At 35.9% G+C, this 26,582-nt stretch overlaps 2 protein-coding genes across 9 annotated transcripts; one reads left to right on the top strand and one right to left on the bottom strand.

The window, feature by feature from the left end:
* Positions 1-219: 219 nt before the first annotated feature.
* Positions 220-9,172, top strand: LOC126777070 (trifunctional enzyme subunit beta, mitochondrial). The gene is made up of 12 exons (XM_050499939.1): positions 220-266; positions 348-459; positions 859-1,030; positions 4,911-5,098; positions 5,439-5,626; positions 6,049-6,223; positions 6,739-6,869; positions 7,034-7,135; positions 7,644-7,757; positions 7,983-8,057; positions 8,305-8,382; positions 8,904-9,172. The coding sequence occupies exons 2-12, from the start codon at positions 396-398 to the stop codon at positions 9,036-9,038; spliced, it is 1,422 nt and encodes a 473-aa protein (XP_050355896.1). The 5' UTR covers positions 220-266; positions 348-395; the 3' UTR covers positions 9,039-9,172.
* Positions 9,137-26,254, bottom strand: LOC126777027 (uncharacterized). Of its 8 annotated transcripts, none has more exons than XM_050499854.1 (16): positions 25,748-26,254; positions 22,921-23,157; positions 22,516-22,623; positions 21,356-21,577; positions 20,643-20,911; positions 19,981-20,078; positions 19,745-19,892; positions 19,516-19,670; positions 15,228-15,399; positions 14,998-15,114; positions 14,738-14,883; positions 14,239-14,392; positions 13,763-14,083; positions 13,455-13,550; positions 13,027-13,365; positions 9,137-12,701 (listed from the first exon to the last, which is right to left on the bottom strand). In XM_050499854.1, the coding sequence occupies exons 1-16, from the start codon at positions 25,905-25,907 to the stop codon at positions 12,576-12,578; spliced, it is 2,868 nt and encodes a 955-aa protein (XP_050355811.1). In that variant the 5' UTR covers positions 25,908-26,254; the 3' UTR covers positions 9,137-12,575. The 8 variants fall into 8 exon arrangements, with proteins under 8 accessions (XP_050355811.1, XP_050355812.1, XP_050355815.1 ...); XM_050499855.1 differs by having other exon boundaries at positions 13,087-13,365; XM_050499858.1 differs by having other exon boundaries at positions 13,147-13,365.
* Between the last annotated feature and the right edge of the window lie 328 nt (positions 26,255-26,582).

Here is a 26,582-nt window from a genome sequence, read left to right as displayed (position 1 = left end):
TTAACTACCCGCTACAAACATTAAATTTTAATAGATATACAGATCTCCTGAAATGCAAATATCAGACAAAAAAACATTAAACTTATTTATTCTTATTAGATCTCATCATTAATATTTTTTTACAGCTTTTATTTTATATGGAAAACAATTAGAAATAATGAAAAATGTCTTCCACTTTTATATAATATTATATAACATCTGTCTTACATTGTTCGTCTGTCAGTTTTCGAACGAATTCTTGCTAAGTGGATGTCTCTCACTGACAGGTCAGAGTCCAACTTTCTAGTAGTTTTTATTAACTTTTTATTGGGTGTTGTAATATTTTTAATTTGTATTTATTTTTGCAGAAATAATTAGCAAATTCAGTGAAATCCGGTATTCATATAAAGAGAGTCATGGCATCGCAAGTGGCAAAATCTTTTATAAAAGCAACTCGTCCTACTTCCACCGCGAAATTCGGTAACTTTTTTATATTAATAAATATTTATTAACAGTATATACAAATGATAATATCAACATATACAAATCATTAAAATAAATCTTATTTCATTTTCACAAAAAAATCGTTATTATGGAGTATTTTAACTTCATTCATGAAGAGTAAACTTTGGACTCGAAAGTTGGCAATAATTATCAATTATATTAATAATAACTGGACTTTGTTCTGACTATTTATGAATATATCAAGCACAAATTATGGTTTTACATTGAATAGTTTTGGGAATAAAAGCTTTAAGTATGTATTAGTAGTTATAACACTAAAACACCAATGTATTTTGGGATCTTTCAATTATTTATAAGAAACTCTTTTTACGAGTTTGATGTTTTATGATCCTTGAATTTCAAATCAATATGTAGATACTGCCAGGCGAGCTCTCAGTGTCGGAGCAGCTTTACAACAGAAGAAGACGCTGTCTGATAAGACCGGCAAGAATGTAGTACTTGTGGACGGAGTCAGAACACCATTCTTGGTTTCGTTTACCGACTACGCCAAGATGATGCCACATGAACTGGCCAGGCATTCATTACTGTAAGTACATAATAATATAACTATATAATGACTATAACTAATTTCATATCAGAACTACTTCATTGTTTTTTTTAATGATTAAATCACATTAAGTCTGGATTTGATTATTTGAGCAAATTTTCTTTTTGATTTTATAAGACAGAAGCTTTATAAGACAGCTATTTGTCTATTAAAACTCATTTGCAATTGTACACTATTTGTCTTCAAAGGTGGTTAATGTCATTTCCTTCTCATTATATAGTATATCCCTTCAAATACTATATACATACATGTAAATATTGAGATGTTGAACATAATATATTACTAGAAAACTATTTCTATACTAAATTTAATACAATTGAATACCACCCTAGGCTTTACAGAGAGAGGATGTATTGCATCTCACTGCTAAGTGAGTTTTATTGAAGACTATAGAATCTTTTACTCAACACTTATTGAATTTGAAACTTTGATATTTTTTTATTATTACATTTTTTGCATACTACAGATTTTTTTTTATAGAATAGGAAGGCGGACGAACATATGGGCCACCTGATGCTAAGTGGTCACCAAACGCCCTTAGACATTGGCATTGTAAGAAATGTTAACCATCGCATACATCACCAATGCGCCACCAACCTTGGGAACTAAGATGTTATGTCCCTTGTGCCTGTAATTACACTGGCTCATTCACCCTTCAAACCGGAACACAACAATACCAAGTACTGCTGTTTTGCGGTAGAATATCTGATGAGTGGGTGGTACCTACCCAGACGAGCTTGCACAAAGCTCTACCACCAGATTACACCATATGCAATAGTTTATCACTTAATTATACAAAAAAAATTTAGCTATGATGGCCTAGGGGTTAGAAGATGAATAGTTTATCTTAACCAATTCCTAGTTCAAATGACTCTGTGCTAAATTTTTGTTAATAATTCATCTCATGCTCGACGGTGAAGGCAAACATTGTGAGGAGACATGGATGTGGTGGTGTGGAAATCTGCCATGTGTTTCCACCAACCAGTGTTGGAACGGAGTGTTAGAGTAGGCTCAAAAAACCTTCTCCTCAATAGGGAAGGAAGTCTCACAGTCCCATTTTAGCTCAGCAGTGGGACATTCACAAGCTGTTACTTTTACTGTACTGTACAGTCTCTAAATGCCCCACAGATGGGCTAAGGCCTCCTCTCCATTTTGAGAAAAAGGTTTGAAGCTTATTCCACCATGCCACTGCTATATCAGTGAAATTAGAAACATACAGGTTTCCTCATTGTGTTTTCCTTCACCGTCAAACACGAGATGAATTAAAAACACAAATTGAGCACATGAAAATTCAGTGATTGCTCGGGTTCTAACCACTGGGCCATATCAACTTGTATAGTCTATTCCAATGGGAATAGGAAATAAGGTCAATAAACGACTTTGACCCTGAATTGACATAACACTTGAGTGAAATTAGTATGGAAGAAATTATACAATAATATCTATAATAATAATATCTTGGGACATTATTCACACACGGCCCTCTGATCTTAAATTAAGCAGAGCTTGTGCTATGGAAACCAGACAACTGATATACTACATATACTATTTTTCTTTTGTAAATGCATACTTATATAGATAATTACACCCAGACTCACGACAAACAGACATGTTCATGCACACAAATGTCTGTCCTGGGTGGGAATCGAATCCACAACCTCCGGCGTGAAAGGCAGGTATCTTACCAACCACGCCAACCGACTCGTCAGATTACGAATTACGAATGAGTGGGTGGGAATTAATGATTAAGTACGGTATTATATATTATATATGAGTACTCATTATACCGTATTTTATATTAATTTTAATAGATATATGTTATATAGATTGCTGGAAAAAAAGAAAAAAAAAAACAATTATTAAAAAAAAGTTTAATCTGATTCAATTTCTGAGCTCTCAACGCAAAACTCTTATTTTACCTTATAGCCAAAATTACTATCAACTTTATATAAATGATATTAAAATATATTTTTTAGTATAAATTTATTTTTTTAAATATATGTAATTAAAAATAACAACTTACGATAAGTTTTAAATAAATATAATATTAAATATTTTTCGTTATCTTATGTTACATGATAGTAACATCTTTACCGGATGCTTAGGCAACTTTCTATTTATTTTACAAATATTACATATTATTTATATACAAATGAATAAATAATATCTAGTTAAAAAATCTAAAATTAGTGACAAAACTAAAATAATATACCGAGATATAATATAACTTTTTCGCCTCTCTTTTAAGACCGGTCAAGTGCCTAAGTCCTGGAAGCTTGTTAACGTACAATCCGTGCCTAAAAAGGGTAGTCGAGCTGACCCTGCCCATTACAGGCCCATCTCGGTTACGTCCATTCTTTGCAAGACAATGGACAGTATCCTTAATACTAGGCTTCTGACATATCTGGAAGCCAATGACCTTCTCAGTGACCGACAGTACGAATTTCGACGAAATCGGTCCACTGGTGATCTTCTGGTGTACGTCACACACATCTGGAGTGAGGCCATCGGGAAACACGGTTAGGCACTTGCTGATTCTTAAGATATCTCGAAGGCCTTTGACAGGGTTTGGCATGATGGCATTATCACCAAGTATATGGCCTGCCTGCTAACCTTTGTGCGTGGATTTCAGACTTCCCGAGGAACCGATCGTTACGAGTGGTGGTTGATGGTCACTCGTTGGATCAAATGGCTATAAATTCCGGTGTTCCCCAGGGGTCAGTGCTCTCGGCTACACTATTTCTGCTGCACATTAATGATCTGCTGATGCCTGGTATCCATGTAACCCACAGTTGTCGAGAGCTACAAATCCAACGCGCGAGCTAGTGAGGCCCAAATTCAGGCTCAGAGAGAGGCCATGATAGAGCGCCTGAGCGTGACCCTTAAGGCAGTGTCTGATTGGGGCGATGCCAATTTGATCATGTTCAATGCAACCAAGACGCAGGCGTGTTTGTTTTCCGCCAAAAAGACGGAATTTCAGCCCTCTTTCCGAAATGTGTCCGTACGTATAACTGAACACTTTGACCTTCTTGGCGTTAGTCTCACGTCGACTGTAAATTTCGGCTCTTTTATTGAGTCCAAAGCCCAAATAGCCGCTCGAAAGCTTGGTATTCTCTCCAAGGTGATACGTTACTTTACTCCAGAACCACTGCTCAGCTAATACAAAGCACAGGTGAGGTCTTGTATGGAGTACTTCTCTCACCTTTGGGACGGCTCTGTTAAGCACCACCTTCGGGCTCTAGAGTTGATTGAGAGGCGTGTCAGGAGACGACACATTGGTCGAGTCTAGACTCCAAAGTCTTGAACATCGACGTGTGGTTGCATCACTTTCAGTCTTCTATCGGATACATTTCGGAGAATGTGCTCAGGAATTGCACGAACTGATTCCTTCCACCCCTTTTTACTATCGAACGGCCAGGCAAACGCGACCAAAGCGCCATAGGTACACAGTAAAAATTTTCCGCCTACGTACGAAGCGCTTTGAATCCACATTCATCGATCGCACTACGAAACTGTGGAATGCTTTGCCTGAGTCCGTATTTCCTGATAGGTACAATGTTTGTGTTTTCAAATCCAGAGTGAACTCGTGAGTCGAAGCTTAAGATCAGGCAAGTCATCGGTCAAACGCTTGCCTATTAAGTGTAAGTAAAAATCAAGAACTGTTTGTAGCGGAGTGGTTATAGTGGAGTTATCAGCAAATCACTTGGAATATTTAATTTTATATCTACTCCTGTTGTGATTGGAATAGACTATAGTGACTGTTACTTTACTTTAATACAATATTTAAAAACAGATATAAAATAACATATTTGGAGATCAAGCTTACTTAAAAATAAATTTTATTATTTCCTATGCATAGTGGCCTGCTCCAGAAAACCGGTGTATCCAAGGACGTTATAGACTACATTGTCTATGGCACAGTCATCCAGGAGGTGAAGACATCCAACATTGGACGGGAAGCTGCTCTGGCTGCCGGTTTTAGTGACAAGACCCCGGCTCACACCGTCACAATGGCTTGCATATCATCCAACCAAGCTATTACTACTGGTGTGTTGAAATAATCACACTTATATTTATTTTAAAATGACATATATTAATGCTTTTCTTAGACTTATTGACGAATAGTTTCTTAAATCTCTAAACATTTTACACAAACTTAACTTTATTTATCGTTAATAAAAAAAAAAAATTAAAGTTAAACAATTATTAGTATCTATTTTATAAGTAATTTGTTAACAGTTTGGACAAAGTTGTTTTGTAAGAATAATTTGATTAACAAATTAATTGTATTAAATAACAGTATTAATGTGGAATATGGCACAAGATGATGTGAGTAGATAGGTATAGCCTAAATAGAAGACGAAGGTGACATATTTGGCTGTTCCAGGCGTGGGCATGATAGCAGCCGGCGCCTACGATGTGATCGTGGCTGGTGGAGTGGAGTTCATGTCGGACGTGCCCATCCGACACTCGCGCAAGATGCGGGCCTTGCTGCTGCGGCTGAACCGGGCCAAGACTCCGGCTCAGAGGCTCTCGTTGATAGCCAGCATTCGACCTGATTTCTTTGCACCTGAGGTATGGTGAAAATATGTGTGAATGATCACTTTTTATGATAAAATGGAATACTTAATGCTATATAAAATTAATGTACCAAAGTGGACTTATCCCATAAAGTGTTCCCTTCCAGTTATGAACAGTAACAGTCTGTTAATGTCCCACTGCTGGGATAAGGCCTCCTCTCCCTTTTTGTGAAGAATGTTTGGAGCTTATTCCACCACGCTGCTCCAATGCGGGTGTCACGATGTTTTCCTTCACCGTCAAGTACGAGATGAATAATTCATCTCGTACTAATCACAAATTAAGCACATGAAAATTCAGCGGTGCTTGCCCGGGTTTGAACCCACGATCATCGGCTAAGATTCACGCGTTCTAACCACTGGGCCATCTCGACTTTTTTGTTATGCTATGAATAATCATAAAATAAATGAATAACGCAGCTGCCGGCCGTGGCCGAGTTCTCGTCGGGCGAGACGATGGGCCACAGCGCGGACCGGCTGGCGGCCGCGTTCGGCGCGTCGCGCGCGGAGCAGGACGAGTACGCGCTGCGCTCGCACAAGCTGGCGGCCGCCGCGCAGCAGGCCGGGTACTTCACCGACCTCATCCCCGTCAAAGGTGACCCGCCCTGCACTAATGAGCTCCACTTGCCTGTTTTTTTTTCGGACTGTGTATTGCTGTTGGCCCTTCTGGCCTCTACAGCGTCACCGGGCGGGATGTTAGGAGCCACTAGAAGCTCAAGAGAGACGGGCGTCCTAAGGGTGCCTCCTATGAGGCCGGACCTCGGCTTAGGGCGCCGTTGAAATCGGGAGGGACGGACGTGTGCGTTATAAACACCTAGGCGTTGACGGGACGTAACGTATGAGGGTCGACGACCCCGCCGGCGGGGTCGGTGTGTGTTATTCCTCTTGCCTCACTGGGCGTAGTTCCCCTTGTCCTCTGTAGAGATCGACTATAGGATCAAAAATCAAAATACTTTATTCAACATTGAAACAATACACTTATTTATAGTCAAACTAGAAACTACCACCGGTTCGGAAAAGAAACACCCAGATCGTTTTGACAATATAATATATGGCTCATACTAACGCAGACTAAAATTTAAAAGTAAAACTATAACATATTGTTCACAGTGGAAGGTAAGGACGCTTTGGTCGAGAAAGACAACGGGATCCGAGTGTCGACTCCGGAGCAGCTCGCCAAGCTGAGGCCGGCTTTCATCAAGCCACACGGCACCGTCACTGCCGCCAACGCCTCCTTCCTCGTAAGTTACCGAATATTATTTATTTTATCATATCCAGAGAATAGCTGTTACACTCAAAAAAATACTTTGGATAATTGTTCATTTAAAACAATATATAGATTCCCAGAATATTAAAATGTAATATATCCATGATAAACTTAATGATAATAATAAATGTGATACAGACGGACGGCGCGTCGGCGTGTCTCGTCATGTCGGAGGCGAAGGCCAAGGAGCTCGGTCTGAAGCCCAAGGCCTATGTCCGGGACTTCACCTATGTTGCTCAAGTAAGTTCACTTATATGATATATAAATACTATATATAGCACTGTACATGTCATATTTCTAATTTTATAAAGGTTAACATTACATTACATCAAGATGCATAGTCATTAATAAACAGAAAATATACGAAATAATCCAGAATAATAATCCAGAAATCCGACGAAAGACGAAAGTCAGATATTGGGCAGATATAGTCGAAAGAAAGATATTGGGAAGCGTAACACGAGGTTAAAGTGGAGATGGGCTGGACACTTGGCCAGACGAGAAGACGGAAGGTGGACTAAAGTCGTCACGGAGTGATGGCCTAGAAGCAAAAAGGCCAGTGACAAGCAGACCACCCGCCCGATGTTCAGACGATTTTAGGAAGATGGCGGGTGCTCAATGGATGCGACTAGCACTGGACCGGGAGAACTGGCGCGCCTGTTAGGAGGCCTATGTCCAGCAGTGGATTAATGCGGGCTGAATATTATGATGATACGAAATAATTACGATTTAATTTCCATTATGTCAGGACCCCGTGGACCAGCTGCTGCTCGGACCCGCCTACGGCATCCCCAAGATCCTGGACAAAGCCGGACTCAAGCTCAGCGACATCGACACCTGGGAGATTCACGAGGCTTTTGCTGTAAGTCTCTACATATTGCAGATATTTCTTAAACTATAATTATTTATAATGCAAACTAGTAAATGATTTCAATATTAATATTTTATTGAAGATTAATTCAATTCTTATTTAATACATAAATAATATATTCATACAATTGTCATATCTTGTAGCATATAAACAAAACATAGATAGAATTAAACACTATATATACTTATTCCTTACTAATACTCTGTATTTCCCTAGGGTCAAATTTTGTCCAACTTGAAGGCACTGGACTCTGATTGGTTCGCTCAGACTTATCTTGGACGTCAATCTAAGGTTTGTTATATTCTATTATGCCAATCTGAAATAAAAAAAAACTATTATACTTTCTAATATTTGCTGACGAAAGTTTACTTACAGTGTTACAAGAAAAAAAAAACTTTATTTTTGATTATTAAATACTTTTTAGACTTAACTCACAAGTCAAAGTAGAAGTCAATGACCTTGAACTTGTATACATTGAGAAATTGATATTGTCTCTACAAAGCTGATTTTCTAATATGCCTAATGCACATGTTCACAGGTGGGTTCTCCCGATTTAGACAAATGGAACAAATGGGGTGGTTCCCTGTCTATTGGTCATCCCTTCGCAGCCACTGGGGTAAATATTTTCTTTTACAATACAATTTTTTTAAGTTGGTTATACCGCTTAATGTTTTCATTACATCAATTTCTATAGTATATGAGCTTAATACACATAGGAAAACATACTCTATTCTGACACACAAAAGCATACAAGCCATTGAAAGTAATATAACTGTAATTGAGGAAAAATTAAAGAGGAGTTTTCGCCCGTGTTCAAGAGCTAGAGAGTTAGATATTAGGTAACAAGGTTGCCTATGTCATTGGGGTTCAAGCTTGCTTCATACAAAATTTCATCAAAATCGGTTCAGCGGATTAACCGTGAAAGCGTAACATAAAGACAGCGTTACTTTCACACTTTTAATATTAGTATAGATAACATCTAAGGGATATTTTTTATTAATACAAATGTTGTATCCGAATGTAGAATTGTTCTAAAGTTTTTTGCTGGTTCTTAGGTATAGTCTAAATGTCCGACCCGTGGTAGCTATTCAAAAGTCCACTTCAATATAACATAAATTATAATTTTGATTGTTCCAGGTGCGACTGGCTATGCACACTGCGCATAGACTCGTGCGCGAAGACGGCCAGATCGGACTGATCTCCGCGTGCGCGGCCGGCGGGCAGGGAGTCGCCATGCTCCTGGAGAGGCATCCCGACGCTACACCCAACTAGACCATCGCAGGAGAGTAACGATGCGTATAATATTCAATTTTCTACAGAATCTATAGTATATATAGTGCGATTTTTATAAGAATAAAATTATATTTGAATTTACTAGTTCAGATTGTGCGTATGTCACGAACGGACGAGTTTTTTTTTTTTCATATCATAAATCCCAACTCAAATTACTAAATTAATAACTACACTAAAATTTGTATGTTTACATTCTAAAAAAATACTTTCTGTATTTTTAATATCTACTGACTGACATTTGAATTTGGAAAAGAAAATAAAGGTGCTTAGTCTACTATAAGTCGTAAATAACACTACAAATGTGTATTTTACCAAAATCGAATCAGTTTAACCTTGGTTATTAATCATTACTCTTAATTTAGAATTATATTTTTGTGAAAATTCTATATCTTCCTAACAAGCCAAAATATTTGTATGCAATAATTTGTGGTTCTCGTTTATGTAATATCAAAATCGATGGGGTCGAAATTATGTTAATCACTCATGTATTTAGTAGTTAAGAGAAAATGTATTTTGATGATTATTTATAGAACTGTTTAATAAATATAAAACAATAAAAGATGTTTTATTTCTTGTAACATTTATTTCATCTTATAAAAAACATCTTTCATATTACATGACAACATAAATAAAACACTATAAAAATACATTGGGTATTTACTTAACCAGTGATTTACATATTTGTATATAATAGCAAATATTAAATAAACTATAATACATACATAATATATTCATGGAATATCCAATACCTTTATACTTGTAATTGACGAGTACAATTTATATTTTCTATTGATCATAGAAAGGTATATAAGCAATGGAATTCCGATGGTAATGGTTTCTAATACCCAAAAAGACATCAGTGTTATCTTAGCCAATACGCTGTCATGTGATGTTACTTTTTATATACATTATTTTTTTTCACTGGCTCACCATTATACCAGAACAGAACCTCATGATAATTATTGCATGTAGCCAAAGGCCAATTACATAATATTAATTTAAATATTCAACATTATTTTTAAAATTTGTTAGTCGGTGCATAACACTCACTGCCAGTGAACGATCATGTATTTGCTACAATCATACATAAACCATACTCTTTATATATAAAACAGTATCACACCTTGCCTGTCATAGCTTATCTTGATAAGGGGAAATGAAACAATGATTACAGGGCAACGATTTATTGAGTCGCCTATATTTACTAGTATTTATATTAAACTAATAAACGGAGCCGGTCGCGGCGGGCGCCGATACAAATTATACATATTTACAAGGGCGCCAACCAGACATACTCGAACTAAAAACTACAGTAAAAATACAAATCATCTTTCAAAAGGAGATTATAAACAATAGACCATTGTCTAAGCTACGAAGCTAGGCTTGCGTATCATTAACGGATTCAATTCGAATAATTTAAAAAATATAAACGCCTCCATGTTATTCAACCTTAATATATTTTAATAAAGTTATTAATTAATTGTCACAGCTTTTTTTCTGCTATATTGTTGGTGTTACATATTGCTTAAAATGTCGTTAAATATTCATTCTTCTATAAAAACTACCGAATATGATTTTTTTTTTTATAAAAGCTATAATATCTAAAACTATATTTTGTTTTTTAGATGATTACACTCTCGCCAATAAACGTATTTTTCTACATATATATTAGTTATTTATATCTATTTTATTTATCAGGTAATTTGGATTCAATCAATACGAATTCTTTATTGGAGTGTAATCGTAAAAATACTAGATAAATGGTATTTAGGTACGATAGTTTTAATTGTTTTTTATTACATTTTTTTACTATCATCTTAGCTAATTTAATTGAGATAGAAGCTTGTTACATTAGAAATAATCACAATTTTACAACATTCTGTTTAATAGTCGAATACTAATATGTCAAATAATAAAATCACAGTTTCATAACACATTTGTCATAAAACAAGAAAATTGAAATTAAACATTATTTAAAATGTACATGAATGAGAAATATATCACCAATTGGTACTTTTGAAGATAAATAATTTACCACAAAAACATTGTAGCATATTTTCTGAAATCTATTTTCGATACAGTAATACATCTAATAGTAGTTAGTACTTGTATAAAAAATCTATGTATTTTGTCATTATTTATTATTCAAAAACCTAATTGAGTGAATGCTGACTTGTAAGCTTCTAAGCTAGAAATATTTTAAATTTTGAATAACATGTATGTTAAGGCGTATTTTTGATTTTCATAACACAATATATTATTCTCTGTTGTCAGAATTTATGTGGCAGATATTATAAAGTGTGAGAAATAAGCTAGTCGAAATGGCGGAAACGAGTTCTTTTTATCAGAAGCAATTAAAATAGCTTAAAATCGAAACAAAATTCGTAAAGTAATAGAAGAAAATTTTACAATAGGAACTTATAGCAACAATATAAATTTTTTTAGAAAAAAATACGTCAATGTTCTGTCATTTTTAAGGATAATTCCCGCCATTTCGGTGACAAGCGCGCCTTTTTTAAAAACAATATGAATATATCATGCATCTATGGTAAAGGTCAAAACTACAGGCTGATCGATATAATATTTACAACCTTAGATACATTAAAACTAAGAAGTTAATCATTTAACTTTATATAGTTATTTCATTGCGTCATATAATAATATGAAATGGATGAATTTGAATAAAAATATATCTCTCGCTACGACTTAAAGACTATAAGAACACCCACAGGTTTGTTTAAACTATTGTTATATTGTTTTTTTTTTATAATGTGTTAAAGGCTAAAAATACAGACGGTATTTTAGGTTAGATATGATTACTTGTATTTCAAATGGTTATTTAATTAAATAAAGTGTATTATTAATACAAAAAATGAAATGTTAGATTAATATTATTTCATTCCTTTTAAACGATATTTGGATATATTTTGTTTTATTTTAAATTTGACAAACCTTTTTTTATTTCCATTTGATTCGAAATGAAATTAAATTGATACAAAAAATCATACATTATTTTTCTTTTAAATGATAGTTTTGAAAACATTTATTTATTGTACTCATTTTCTTATAATCAGTAACTTCAAACACAGTTTTATCTTTTTATTATAAAATTTTCGATTATATAATCTGCACCCTCATCTTACTTCAAGTATTGCAAATTATCAGCCCACTGACAATATTTCCTTTTCAAATATAATAATTAACTTCCTTATTTAAATATAATAATTGTATATTTACGTGCCAATTTTGATATCATTTTATTGACTCTATATTATCCAAAAACTTTAAGTAAAAACTGCATGTTGTCTAAGCACTGAAGTTAACCCTTCTCGAGTGTATTTTTTAACTCAATAAAATCGTAGTCCTTTTCGTAACACAGACCCCCGCCCGGAACACGACTGACATTTTATTTATATATAGTCTATGACTGACCCCACTTTTGTATATGTTTGTCAGTAATATATGCCTTGATGTGCGTACAAGGATCCTGAACAAGTACAGCGTTGCGGGTGTACGCTACTGAAAGTCTGCGAGTGACTGCCGCCAAGTAGCGTGGAAGGGGATGCGCAGCAATTTGAGTTTGGTGTTCGGCAGTTGAGCTGACAGGAGCCGTTGTAGAGTCGGGATCGGGAGTATTTCCACCTGGAAAATGTTATTTTTTTTTTACTGATGATTAATTTTTTTAAAGATATTTAACTAATGCTCTTTGGTGACATGATCGTTGGAAGGCTAGTGGAGTAGTTTGTGGCGAGCTAGCCACGTAGCAGTAGGCGTCGGTAAGCGAATGTTGTGTACCTGTGACTACACATCTACAGTGCAGTAGTCGTCGAGAGTATAAGGCGGTGTGCAACTTCAGGCGGGCAACGATGCAGTGGACGCCAGGCAACATGTAGGGCGCGATTAGTACCTATTCCGTGTCGACCACGGAGACGTGATCGTCGGTATACGAATGGCGGACGTTGTATACCTGCGGCGTGCCAATTGCGGTGCGTCGTTCGACGTTCGACGAAGGGCGAGCGGTGTGTACCTGCGGAGGGCCAGCCACGGTGCGTTGTTCGTCGGGCGGCGATTGGCGGGCGGTGTGTACCTGCGGCGGGCCGACCACGGTGCGATGATCGTCGGGCAGGCGACACCCGGGTACCGGTTTCAGTACAGGAATGCACTCGCCGACGTCGCGCCGCTTGCCTTCGCCTTCTCCAGCTTCACACTGGTCTATGAATAATTCAGTAACGCGAAGCAACTCGATAGTCACGCCCCACATCAAATGCGTCAAAGTATCCTTCAGTCGAAGTACACCACTTAATACCTGCAAGGAATAATAAATTGTTTGTAAACAGTAATAATATTATTATACTTTTAGAAAATGTAAACTGCATTTTTTCATAAGCAGCTTACCTGTTTATTGGTTGTCGCTGATTGTGACACATATGTCGGTATAATGAGCAGTCTCTGAATGTTTTTACACTCCGCGAGAGCATCGTCGAATCCAACCTGCAGCAAAAAAAAACATTTACAAAATATTATTTAGCATTATAATATTATTTAGTGCAATTAACATTGCATATAAACGTTGTTTTAGGGGTGATAAGTTTAACAATGATGTCTTTTTCTTTCGAATGTCAAATCGATGTGTCAGACAGAGAGAAATCAGAATTAAACTAAACATCCGTAAAACAAAATATAAACTATAATTATATGCTGACCTTAACATCAAAATTAACAAGTTCGAGTCTGGTTAACTTTGGCAACGCTGAGAGTGCTCTTAGAAGTGCCGGTGCGGCACAGTGAGACACTCCTCGCTCTAACCGCAACCTCCGGAGTTTAACCAACTTGCCCAGGGCTGTTGCGAACGATCCACCGAAGGAACATTCACCTAGCTCGAGTGATTCTAGCTGTTCAAGCTGTCCGACTACTTCACATGCACACCAACCAAGCTCCTTGATCGATGTTAGTGATAAATGTTGGAGACGTGATAGAGAAGACAGGGAATGTAGGTCTCGGGTTAAGGATAGTCCAGTTAGGCTCTGTAACAAAAACAAAAAACTGTTATTGGTATTTTTATATACTTTATCGAGGTAGGCTCTTACAACCACTTTTGAAGAAATTCCAAAGTCAGTCTTTTTTCAGCAATTAATTAATGAATGTGCGTTTTAATATGTGATCATATGTATATAATCACCTTGAGGCGCAGGAGCTCGAGGCGCGGCAGGCGCGCGAGCGGCGCGGGGTCGAGGCGCGCGTCGCGGATGGCGGGCGCGGCCAGCGCGCGCAGGCCGGGTAGGCGCTCGCACGCCGCCTCCACCGCGCGCGCCGGGCACCGACACAGCTCCAATCTGGAATAGGACTGTCTCTTATACCTTCCTCGTATTACACGCCATTCTATACACACGCATCAATATTAAATACATTACTGTTAACAAGAGATAAAATAATACTTTATTAAATTCAACAATGTTATTCATTAATTTATTGTGTACTAGCAGGGATCGCCCGTGTATTAGGGGGGCGGTACTAGATTTAAAAAGTAGCCCGTGTCTTTGGAGTTCCAGATTGTTTCATACCAAATTTAATCAAAATTCAATGGCTTGGCCGTAGCAATTCGTAACAACCAAACATACGGACAGAGTAACTTTTGCATTTATATGAGTAAAGATTTAAAATATAAAGTTATAGTATACCTCTCGAGTGTATCCACGGAACCGATGTGTTCAGCAAAGTGATCCCAAAATACGGTGTCGTTAGGTGGTAGCAACATCTTACGCAAGTCCAACCATCTCGTGCCGTGACTCTTTAACGCTGCACACAAGCCTGCCCAGTCGCTGACCTGCATGAATATGAAAGAATATTATTAAAATTAAGAAGGTGTAGCGGTGTGTGTATGTTCACACATATATAATTGAGAGAAGTCTTTGAACACATTCAAATAATAATTACTTACATGTGAGTTTTTCATCCGCACGTGCCTCCAGAGCGCCGGCGCGGACGCTAGCTGGCGCCACAGCCGACACACTCGTGCGCAGCGGGCTACGTCGCGCATTCCAAGATATTGAAATATCTGAAAAAACAAGACCTCGTTAATAATTGTTTTGATTGTCTTATATGAATTTACCGACACTAAAAATATAAATAGTAAATAACTGAGCACTAAACAGTTTCGGCACGGCGTACCTGCACGGCCACGTTGTAGTCGGCGGCGCGAGCGCGCGCGTGGAAGGCGGTGAAGTGGTCGGCGTCGTCGAGGCGCGGGCGGCCGCGGCGGCGCGGGGACGGCGCGGGCGCGGCGGGCGGCGACGCGGCGCCGTTGGCCAGCGCGCGCGCGCGCAGCGCCTTGGGCGCCTCGCTGGCACGGGAACGAACGGTTACCATTAATACAAATATTCGATTTCCATAATATACTAACTCTATTGCATATCAATCGTTAGTAATATAAAAACTTTATATACCTTAAAATATAATCTAAACATACATTTGAGTGGTTCACGCCGATTACTTAAGACAATAATAATACTGATGTTAAAAAAACTTACCGATAATTTCCTTAAGGTTTACGAAAGTAAAAATTAAAACGAACACTTTAAATTTTAAACATTTCTCATTCGTAACATATCACCGCCCCAACGTCATACAGCAACACTTACATAAATAATACAACTTAAAATTACCGCTATCCTTAAAAATATACTAAACTAAATATAATGGGTAATAATATCACATTTTGACAATCGTTTCTTTATAGATATAAAAATGGAATTTTGTACCAATTAACGCTTAATTTAAATACATTTGATACTCAATCTGTACACTTGAGTCGACAAATAAGGTCTGATCTACAAGAAGTATATATAATTTCGTAAGCTTTGAATGTACGTTAACATACGACCTACTTTGACGGCACAAGAAGTATAGATAAACAAATTTAAGATTTTTTTACTAGCTTTGCTATATAGTGCACTCAAACTTCAAAAGTTCCGAATACAAATTCGCCGAAATACATAACGCCATTTTTTCATTAATCCACAATTAATACCATAGACATTTTTAGATCTCGACCAATAGCGTCATATCAGTTCAAAGTCAAAGTTGTTTATTTTATCTTTACTCCTCTTTTCATTAGTATTTCTACTTAAAATAGAATATTTATAGGTTATTGATTTATTTTTTATGTTTGTATGACAATTGTATTTAAAAACTATATAGTTTGCTATTATTATTAATTGTATAAATTGATGTGCTAAACTTCATATAGTAATATTAAAAATTGAATGTAACTAGCTTATGAGTAATATACCGTAATGCAGACAATTTTTGCAACTAATTTTAATCATAGTTCCCGATACAGTCTTCCTTTTTTATAACTTTAAATAAATATATATTTAAAAAAAAATCCATTATAGTTATTATGTACATAGTATCTATTTCAAACACAATGTTTTCTGTTGTCGGTCATCTGTAAAGAAAAATAATATATTAATTTGACTGAGAAAATTGATAAAAAGTAATTTTATTATAACAATAGATTCCTAAGTAAATGTTATAAGATATTCTACAATCAAGCACCAATGCGCTTTGGTAGGTATATGTGTTACAATTTGAACCAAAACATGCCACATTTACTAAATCTTTTCTTTTTAATCATTTAAGCCATTTGTTTACAGATCACATATTAAAAGTGAATTTCTATAAATTATTTTGACAAAAAAACTAAAGCATTTATTTTTCCAGTTGTTTTTTCAAGTCCTATGTTTTTTTGTTCTGTTTTGGCATATAATGTTATTTGCTAACAAAAAAAAAATAAGTTTATGCCTCAAGCACACAGGGCAGGTACAGGTGTGACTTCACTGGGGGCTGGCACGCGCGACGACAATGAACCTGCGTCCGTTGAGCACGGCCAGCGACTGCGGCAGCGCGGGCCGCGGCGGAGCGCCCTTCGCCACCGCCCACACGCGCTCGCCGTCCGGCCCGCCGCCCGCCACCTGTCGCGCACATTTATACAGATATTATTATTATATAGTGTCCATCGGAAACAGACCAGCTTCCGTTTGTGTTTTGTCAAATCATATTGTATATAGATATCTTAAAAATCTACTTTGTTGTAACTCGCCGCTAGATGGCGCCGCAACGCATCAACTGTAAACCGTTCAAAGATAGCCATGACATTTGGTATGCATTAGATCAATAAATATAAATAATTTTTGATGCAAATTGTTTCTAGTAATAATTTACTGATAAATTGAAGAGACATAGAGCTCGTATGTCATAAATTTGATGTTTTGATATGCAACTGAATATGTTAAAAGTACATAGAAATCATTTACCTTCATCCTCAAGAGTACTCTTTTGTCATTCTTCGGCACTTTCGCCGGTACCGGGACCGGTAGTCGTCTGGCACCAGTGTTAGACATGGTTGGTGGGGCGTTGGTTAATTGGGTCGCACTGGTGGTGACGCCTATTTTATTATGGGCGAGTTGCGAAGGTTCCAGTGGTGGTGATGTTGATTTACGACAGTTCTGAAAAAAAAAAAAACAATTATTGAATTGAAAAAAAAAATTAAACTCGGCAAATTTTAAAACCTAAACAAATATGCACATAACTTCCATCCGTTTCATACAATCCCATTCAAACTATAGCCTTAAATCTTTGTGTTAAATATTGAGTAGCTATGAAACTTTGTTTTTTTTTTTATATAGAATAGGAAGGGGGACGAGCATACGGGCCACCTGATGGTAAGTGGTCACTAACGCCCTTAGACATTGACATTGTAAGAATTGTCAACCATCGATTACATATCCAATGTGCCACCAACCTTGGGAACTAAGATTTTATGTCCCTTGTGCCTGTAATTACACTGGCTCACTCACCCTTCAAACCGGAACACAACAATATCAAGTACTGCTGTTTTGCAGTAGAATATCTGATGAGTGGGTGGTACCTACCCAGACGAGCTTGCACAAAGCCCTAACACCAGTGTTTGTTGTTACATGGCCATAAATAAGTCAGTAAATGTACTAAAATCTTTATCAACCTACTGTATATATCATTTGGAAATAAAATCAAAAATAGATTTTGTTAAAGGCGGCTCCTGTAATCACCATTTTAAAAGATGAATCATCACTTTTCAAGATAAATTGAAAACTACCAAAACTTCAGAATATGAATTCTATCTACAGGAATTGACAAGAAACTCGGAGCATACTTAAATGGAAATATCTTGATTTTGATTATTTCTTCAGGAATATCTACAGGCAGATACGGCCTCTTATTTCACGTCCGCCTTGTTATTGAACGAATACAAAAGTACAAACTTTGCACAGGAAGCGGTCGGGCGCGGCGGGGTAACCCACACAGACGGGGTGGTACAGGCACAGGCACGCGTCGCACGCCAGCGACGGGACGGCGCCGCGCCCGCACGACATCGAGCACGGCTGCTGCACTTGGCGCGCCACCTGTTGCTGTGGATGTTTATTAATATTAAACATTATTCCTTTATATTTTTCTATATTTGCAAAAAAAAATATTACTTTAAAAATAGTACTATGCTTAGGTTGGTTACGCATTGGAGCAGCGTGGTGGAATAAGCTCATGCCTTCTCCTCAAAAAGGGAGAGGAGGCCTTAGCCCAGCAGTGGGACATTCACAGGCTATTACTGTAGGCTGGTTAATATATCTTTTATGAGGCAATTACTACTGTTTTATAAAATTAAAGAATAAAAACCGATTTTTTTTTTTACTTCCTTGCCCAATCATTATTGACCAAGGCACATTTTCTATTACGGCTCTAAAGCCATAAATAATATCTTACGAATACGACAAAAAAATACCTGATGGTGATGCACCGGGATGGGCTCCCTTTCCGGAGCTTGCGGAGCAGGGTTGTGAGTAACCTGCGCGAGATGCGCAGTGTGCGCAGAATGTGTGGGGTGCGCAACTTGAGTAGTATGCGCAGAGGCTAGGTGCGAAGGTTGCGCAGGTTGCACAGGACGCGGCTGCGACTGCGTCTGCGGCTGCGGCGGCAGCGGGCCCCTGCCGTACCACAGTGTTACCTGCGCCGCCAGCGCTCAGTACCCGCATGCGAGGGTTAATTGCCAAACCTTTGTCAATTAACCCGTCGTTTGCGATATATAGCATTTCATGATTTTTAATTTAAGACTTTAAAACAGTATAATTACCTTAAGAGCACTTGCACTATAAATACCAAACGAATAATTCATGTGCTTTTCAAAGACGAATAAAAATCAATCCATTTTTTTTGTGTATTCAAATACAATAAAATAATATTGAAATTTATTTATACCGTGAACCACTCAAACGTATGTGTATGCTATCAAGATGATTAACTTAATAATCCATTTATTCTAAATATTTCACATAAAATGGTAATGGCAACAATTAATTATAATTACTTATTCATGTATGTAATTACTCTTATTATTAAAGAACACATGCTATTGAAATCATACCTGGGCTTTTTCCAAGCTGCAGTATTGTTGTTGTCTGCTGGTGCTGACATCTGCTGTTGCTGTTGTGCTTGCGGCTGTTGTTGTGGAGTCGGTGCTTTTTTTGCTGGCTTTGGAGTGGTACCATTACTGCTTAGCCGGGAACCCATTGATTTAACCTAAATATTATAGAAAATGTGATTAAAACAGTTTTTTTTATATTATAAACAAGTTAAATATAGATAATAAATACCTTAAGTTTACCAGGTGGCGACTTATGAGTAGCAGGTTCAGGACTAGCACCTTTGGGAGGTTTGGGCTTTGGTGTCCTCTTGCCATCCAACACTGGTGGTGGCACAACTGGTACCGGGGACTCTACACGTCTGATGACTTTAGCATCACTGTAAGACAATATTTACTTTTTAGTTTTATATCATATATTATGAAAATTTTACTGTTTATTATATTTTTAGAGCAATTTTAACTAACCGTATAATTTCTTTTTCAGGATCATCAATTCCCAAAGGTTCTTTGAAGAAAGAGAAGTTGTCTAATGTAAGACCTGTTCCTGACAGATGTTCGGCAACCTAAAATAAACATTTCATTTTAACAAATATATCTAAGAAATCAACCATATATTAAAAATGTCTCATCGGATCATTGCATCAATGGATAATTTTATTTAAATTTTTTTTTTTTTTTTTATAATTTTTAATAATTTTAAGCAACGTTAGGAAGTCAGACTGACAAATGGACCACCTGATGGAAACACCGCCCATTAGAATTGAAACTCAAAGAAATATAATAATAATAATAATAATATCTTGGGACATTTTCACACACGGTCATCTGATCCCAAATTAAACTTGTACAAAGCTTGTGCTATGGGAACCAGACAACTGATATACTACATATACTACTTTTCTTTTGTAAATTACATACTTATATAGATAATTACACCGAGACTCAGGACAAACAGACATATTCATGCACAGAAATGTCTGTTCTGGGTGGGAATCGAACCCACAACCTTCGACGTGAAAGGCAAGTATTTACCAACCACGCCAAACGGCTTGTCATTAATGTCATAAATGTCAAATATTAATCATTCGTCCGCTGCACAGTGGTCTAACATGTCACGCGGTACAGACCTCCCTCGTGGAGCGCAGCTTCTTCCCTTGCGGCGTGTAGTAGTAGATGTCGGCGTTGCGGCGGCTGGACGCGTCGGCCGAGGCGCCCACGGCGCGGTACACCAGCTCGCGCCGCCAGCCGCGCTCGAGCGGCACGCGCAGCGCCGGCGCCGACATCTCCACCGTGGCGCGCCGCCCGCCGCGCGCCGCCGGCGACGACGACGCGTCCGTCGACAGCGCGCCGTCGCCGTCCGAGCGCGACGACAGCGCCGACGACGGCCGCGAACTATCTACAGGGTTCAGTGAAACTATCATTATAAACTTAAACGGACAACGTTTGTACTATCATATTCTATATACATATATATATAAATATATATGTGTGTAACTACTAGCGGGCTGACTATCACATTTATATAGCGAGCATATTCGTATATTGTATATCATTAGCCTTGCCCATTAGTTACACCTTTTTGTTAGCGACTCATTCCAATGACTATAGTTAATAGTACAGCAGAGCCTAGATTATCCAGACGAATGATTCTTCAGATTATTTTGATTACTATACATGATTTAAAAAATTATACCAAATCTATATATCTATATAATGTAGGTATAACCAGAAACATTGTATTAGAAAACAATAGAATCAAAATCTGGATAACTGCTCCTCTGTTGTACCAAAAATGGACAATCAGCCAGTCATTACTGAATACAACAGGTACTATTCTCACCAGTACCCCGCCGCTGACGCTTCGCAGCCACTGTATCCCCGTTTTCATCTGAGAAGCTTCTCACGAAGGCAGTCACCTCCGCCTCGAGATGTTCAGACCACTTGGTACACCCACCTGTGTCTTGGCGAGCTCGTTTACTGGCTCTGATCGCTGGGCTAGCCATGACGCTACGGACTGGTGTGTATGTCTTGACGGCAGCTGACACCTCAGCTTCCAAGCGCTCTGTAATTAACAAGAATTGTTTATTATTTTTTTTTGTTTTAAATTGCAATAAACACTTACTTAATCATTGAGTAATAGGTCCATTAAGTCATTAAAAATATAACCCAAATTCTAAAATAAAATAATTTAAGTTCAATTACCTTTATATCCCAATAACTTAAAAAATAAATAATAGTATATAAATAAATAAATAAAAAATAAATAAAAATAGTATAATATAAATAGTAGTACTGTTATATAAACACAGACTATAAATATATAAATTATCTACAATTAACACATACCACAGACATGACATAGACTTATGATAGATAGTTGAAAAAAAAAAACATTTGCATAAAAGAAGTTTTATGCAAATGTTTTCTGTCTATCTATCGCAAAATATTTTCTCTCATTGAAGCTCCTGTTATGATAAATAAAACCTTTTGACATTTACAAAACTCGAATAAATAATCTTTAACATAATTTAAATATAATATCAATTTAATTAAACAATTAATTAATCAAAAACTGGAACTTTAAAAGACATTTAAGTATCCAATGGAAGAGTTTTTAAAAGAAAAGAGATCAGATTCAAAATCCAAAAGTTTACATTAATTCCTACACTCAACTCTGCCAATTTTATTAGCTGAGATTTTATTAGCAGAAAGACCAATTAAGTTTATTGTCTCATCCCAGGATTTGAACCAAGGACTTCAGGATCTACAACTGTTACACTACCCGCTACCCAGCGAGGCAGTTGTGATATAAACTTTTAAGTATATAATAAATTATGTATATAAAATTTCTAAGTAGTCCATAAAGGAAGTTAATAAAGTGTGTTTTAGTAACATTCATATGAATCAAAATTGGTGGTAACGAAGGAATATGATGTATGAAAGTGCTTCTTCCAATTTTAAAATAACTGGGCACATCACCAGTTCCCTGGACTCGCTTACCTAAAACTTGACAATATCCAGTCAAACTATTGTGCTCAGTAAGGTCAAAACCTTTGAAACCATCATCACTAGATGTGGATGTTCTCCGTATAACTTTGCTCTCCTCTTCTGATAAGCATGGAATAACAATAACGATTTGTTATGAAAAAAATAATATATTAGTTGAAATTTTAGATACGTTTCTAATACATTTATAATATATCATTACAATTTCAAATTTCTAAGACCTATTTCGAAATTAATATTTTTAAAAAGTTGTTTGATATCAAAAACATGTTAATAAGTGTCAAATTTTTTTTTTCAGTTATATATCAAGTCATTTATAAATGATATCTGTATATAATGACAGTATTATTAAAATTAAAATTCAATCATGCTTAAAAGGTAAAATGGTTTCGGACTTACCAATAATACGACTGTAATCTGCGGTACTGCTTTTCTCGCAACTGTCAAAACCTTTAAATTCTTCATCTCCGCCATCACTAAATGCTGCGGATGCTCTACGCTTGATGCCTCTTGTTACTTCCTCATCAGGTTCCTTCTGTTCTTCCGTCGTCTCTTCAGTTTCTGGTTCTTCCATTATAGGTAAATCGGTTGTTTGGAAATTATCTCTTGATTCATCTTTTTCCACAGCAGATTCATCTAATAAAAAAAAAGTTGTTTTTCGTTTAGTAACATGAATTATAAACATTGTATATTTATATTTTTTTTTGGAAAGAAAAATCAAACACAAATAAACACTCGGTAAATTTGCAAGTTGTCAGATTATAAAATTTGTCAATGTATTGAGTGCTGCCATCAATCCCTTAGATCCTAAGATATTGAGCCCTAATCCTCTTAGCTTTTTAAAAATGTTATTCTTAATTCAACAAATGCTATGCCAATAGCAAAGTAAGACAGCAAAAAAGTTTGTAAATATGATGTGTGTATTAAATATACTTTTATGGCTGTGTAATGAAACATACCAAGATTATATTGTACAATTTCATAATGAAAGTATATAAAGTAGACCTAAAATATAATCAAGATGATCTTTGTTATCGCACAAATAGCTCCTTTATATATAAATCATTATTAAACAATATTTGACAAAACTGCATGGCTCATTTGCGAGAAATACACGGACGTAAGATTTTTAATGGTAAAACTAACATATAAAACTATATATTATTTAATAACATCAATAGTATAACTTATTTATGTTATATATTAAAAGATGATTTTTATCCATTTAAAAAGTTCGTGCTAAATATTTCTTATGTAGTAATTAATTAGATATTATATTATTATGTATGTATAGTATTAATTAAAAGATAAATTACCCATTCCACAAACTTAAACATCCCAATATTATTTTCATGACATTACACAGGCTAATGAAATAGGTTAAATAGGCATTTATCTATAATGAATAAAAAACGACAGTAACACTAACAGTGTGTTGGCAATTTTAAAATCAAATTTGTGTTTTATAAAATAGGAAGACGGACGAGCATATGGGCCACCTGATGGTAAGTGGTCACCAAACACCCTTAGACATTGGCATTGTAAGAAATGTCAACCATCGCTTACATAGCCAATGCGCCACCAACCTTGGGAACTAAGATTTTATGTCCCTTGTGCCTGTAATTACACTGGCTCACTCACCCTTCAAACCGGAACACAACAATATCAAGTATTGTTGTTTTGCGGTAGAATATCTGATGAGTGGGTGGTACCTACCCAGATGAGCTTGCACAAAACCCTACCACCAGTATTGAGTATTACAAGATTGATTTGCTGATTGTTAAGTGACATCCAATTTATTTTTCTCTTACAGCTGGACTTGATTTCATTCTGAGATATTAATTTATAAGTTTTTTCCCATTTTTTCACTTTAGTTTTACAATCATTATTTCCAAATAGTCATATCAAAGAACATTCTTCATTGTAATATGTTCTGTAAATATTCAAATAGGAAGTTTATCAGAAATTAAAAAATATACATAAGAAAAAAATTACCAATCTCAATATCATATCAATTAAAACACAATCAAAAAAATATATGTTTTTCTCAAACAAGCAGCACTTTAGAAAAGTCATTTTAAAGGATTAAATTAAATATTAACTAGTAGGAATTAGGAATCGAAATTCTACCGAGAACAACCTACATATAATTTTCTTAAACATCCAACAAACGGTAAAGATTCCATTTGCAACAATAATGCATAAGTATCATAATTATACTGAACAATTTCATTTAAAACAACTATACAGATGATAAAAAGGACTTATTTATTTATTCTATACAAAATACATTAATATTATTATATAAAACTGTTAAGTAACAGCTATTAATTGACTGCTGGGTAAAGGCCAAGCCTTTAAAAAGAATTAAAGCCTATTCCATGTAGATAAACAGGTGGAAATATTGTCCTCTTTTCCTTTACCGTTATACCTGAAATCGATTTAAAAACAAAAATAAGGTCATAAAAACTTAGGGACGCTTGTCTGGTTGATTTCTGTAATCTCTGTTTAAGAATCTGAAGTTTTAGCTACTGGGCTGTCTTGCTTTTTTTAAACATATTATATAGTTAATAAATGTTATATCATTTGAGGAAAAGAGTAAGTATTGAATTTTTCACTATGTCTTCTCAATAGATACAATTCATCATATTCCGAGGTGGCTTTGATATCAATTTAATCCTGTATATAAATTCAAAAGTGCTTGTGACATCTATTTGACTATATACTACTGATGTAAAAAAAGTATTAATGATCGGTACAAATCATTTGAAAGTCGACTTATTATTCAACTTTAGATTTTGTCATACATCAATTAATAAATGTTAATTAGAACAGAATTACATAAAAGCACATTGAATTGTATTATACAAGTACATAGTTGTGTTCTACCATATGGTTGAAGCTGAAATAGGAATGCTGAAAAATGAATCTCTATCAGAGTAATAGTAACGCTAAAGCAATTACAACATTTGACTGAAACAGTTAGATTTCAAACTAGCATTTGCAATTTACATGATTTCTCAAGAAATTGTAATTGGTATATTTACAAACAGCAAGATTTAATTGCTGATAAATTGACTGATGATTTACTAAAGTATAAATAGCAATTATTTAATCAAATTTAGTTATTCTTACAATAGATTTTACAAAGTAAGAATCTGATAGAAGGAGATGTGATGAATGTATGTCAACAAGCAGATAAGAGGTTATGTGAAAGTCAAATTACCTTCAATATGTCCCGATGTCGCTTCAGATCCAGGGGATGAAGGTTCTGCTTGAGGCTCTGAAGCATCAGCGGTCTCCATGGTCTCTGTTTCCGTCTCGCCGCCGTCTAGTTTTTGTTCATCTTTTGATGCTTTATCACCCACCGCCATTTCGTCCGACATTGTCAAATCTAAATATAATATCGAGATCCACTGTCAAAGCGTAAATAACCACATAACAATCCGTTACGACACTTCACTGCTTCACCTTACAAATTATCAGATATTGTGCGCGTCACAACGAAGATTTCCCGCTATATTGAAAGAGAAAAAAACTTTTGCTAAAATGAACTTAGAGTTTATTAAACATCTACCTATTTTACATCCCTGCTTTATAAGAACATGTTATTATATTTAATTATACCAGATATTAAATATTTACTAGTAAAATAGCCAAATTATATACAATTTAAGCCCAAATACAATTTCCAAAGGAAAATGTCGGTCATAAACAACATCCGGTCCGACGACGCCACACTGTTTGTCTACTATTGTCTATTACATTACCGCACACGTTTCGTCTCTGAATTTAGTCACGATTTTTAATTAATTTCAAATATGTAGGTAACAATAATAAAATGCTCTTAAAAATTATATAAATTATGTTGGTTAAAAAAACATAAATATATATTTTTTTTATGTTCATGTAGACTCGGCTTAAAAATTAAAAAAAGAAACACTGTTTGACTTAGCCTTTAATTTTTTCGAATTAAGGAAAAAAAACTGTTACACACACAAAAAATCTTTATAACACATTCACAAAGATCAGAGTTGCAAAAATGTGACCATACAACATGT

This window comes from Nymphalis io, chromosome 22 (genome assembly GCF_905147045.1).
Source record: "Nymphalis io chromosome 22, ilAglIoxx1.1, whole genome shotgun sequence".
Taxonomy (NCBI): domain Eukaryota; kingdom Metazoa; phylum Arthropoda; class Insecta; order Lepidoptera; family Nymphalidae; genus Nymphalis; species Nymphalis io.
The sequence above is the reverse complement of the archived record's forward strand: the minus strand, read 5'-3'. Positions and strand labels throughout refer to the sequence as shown.

Coding starts and splice junctions, on each gene's coding strand:
- LOC126777070 (XM_050499939.1), top strand. CDS start 396: ATGGCATCGCAAGTGGCAAAATCTTTTATAAAAGCAACTCGTCCTACT. Junction 6,870..7,033: donor CCGCCAACGCCTCCTTCCTC/GTAAGTTACCGA, acceptor AATGTGATACAG/ACGGACGGCGCGTCGGCGTG. Junction 7,758..7,982: donor AGATTCACGAGGCTTTTGCT/GTAAGTCTCTAC, acceptor GTATTTCCCTAG/GGTCAAATTTTGTCCAACTT.
- LOC126777027 (XM_050499854.1), bottom strand. CDS start 25,907: ATGTCGGACGAAATGGCGGTGGGTGATAAAGCATCAAAAGATGAACAA. Junction 21,578..22,515: donor TGGATATTGTCAAGTTTTAG/GTAAGCGAGTCC, acceptor TGTTAATTACAG/AGCGCTTGGAAGCTGAGGTG. Junction 19,893..19,980: donor CCTGAAAAAGAAATTATACG/GTTAGTTAAAAT, acceptor ATTGTCTTACAG/TGATGCTAAAGTCATCAGAC.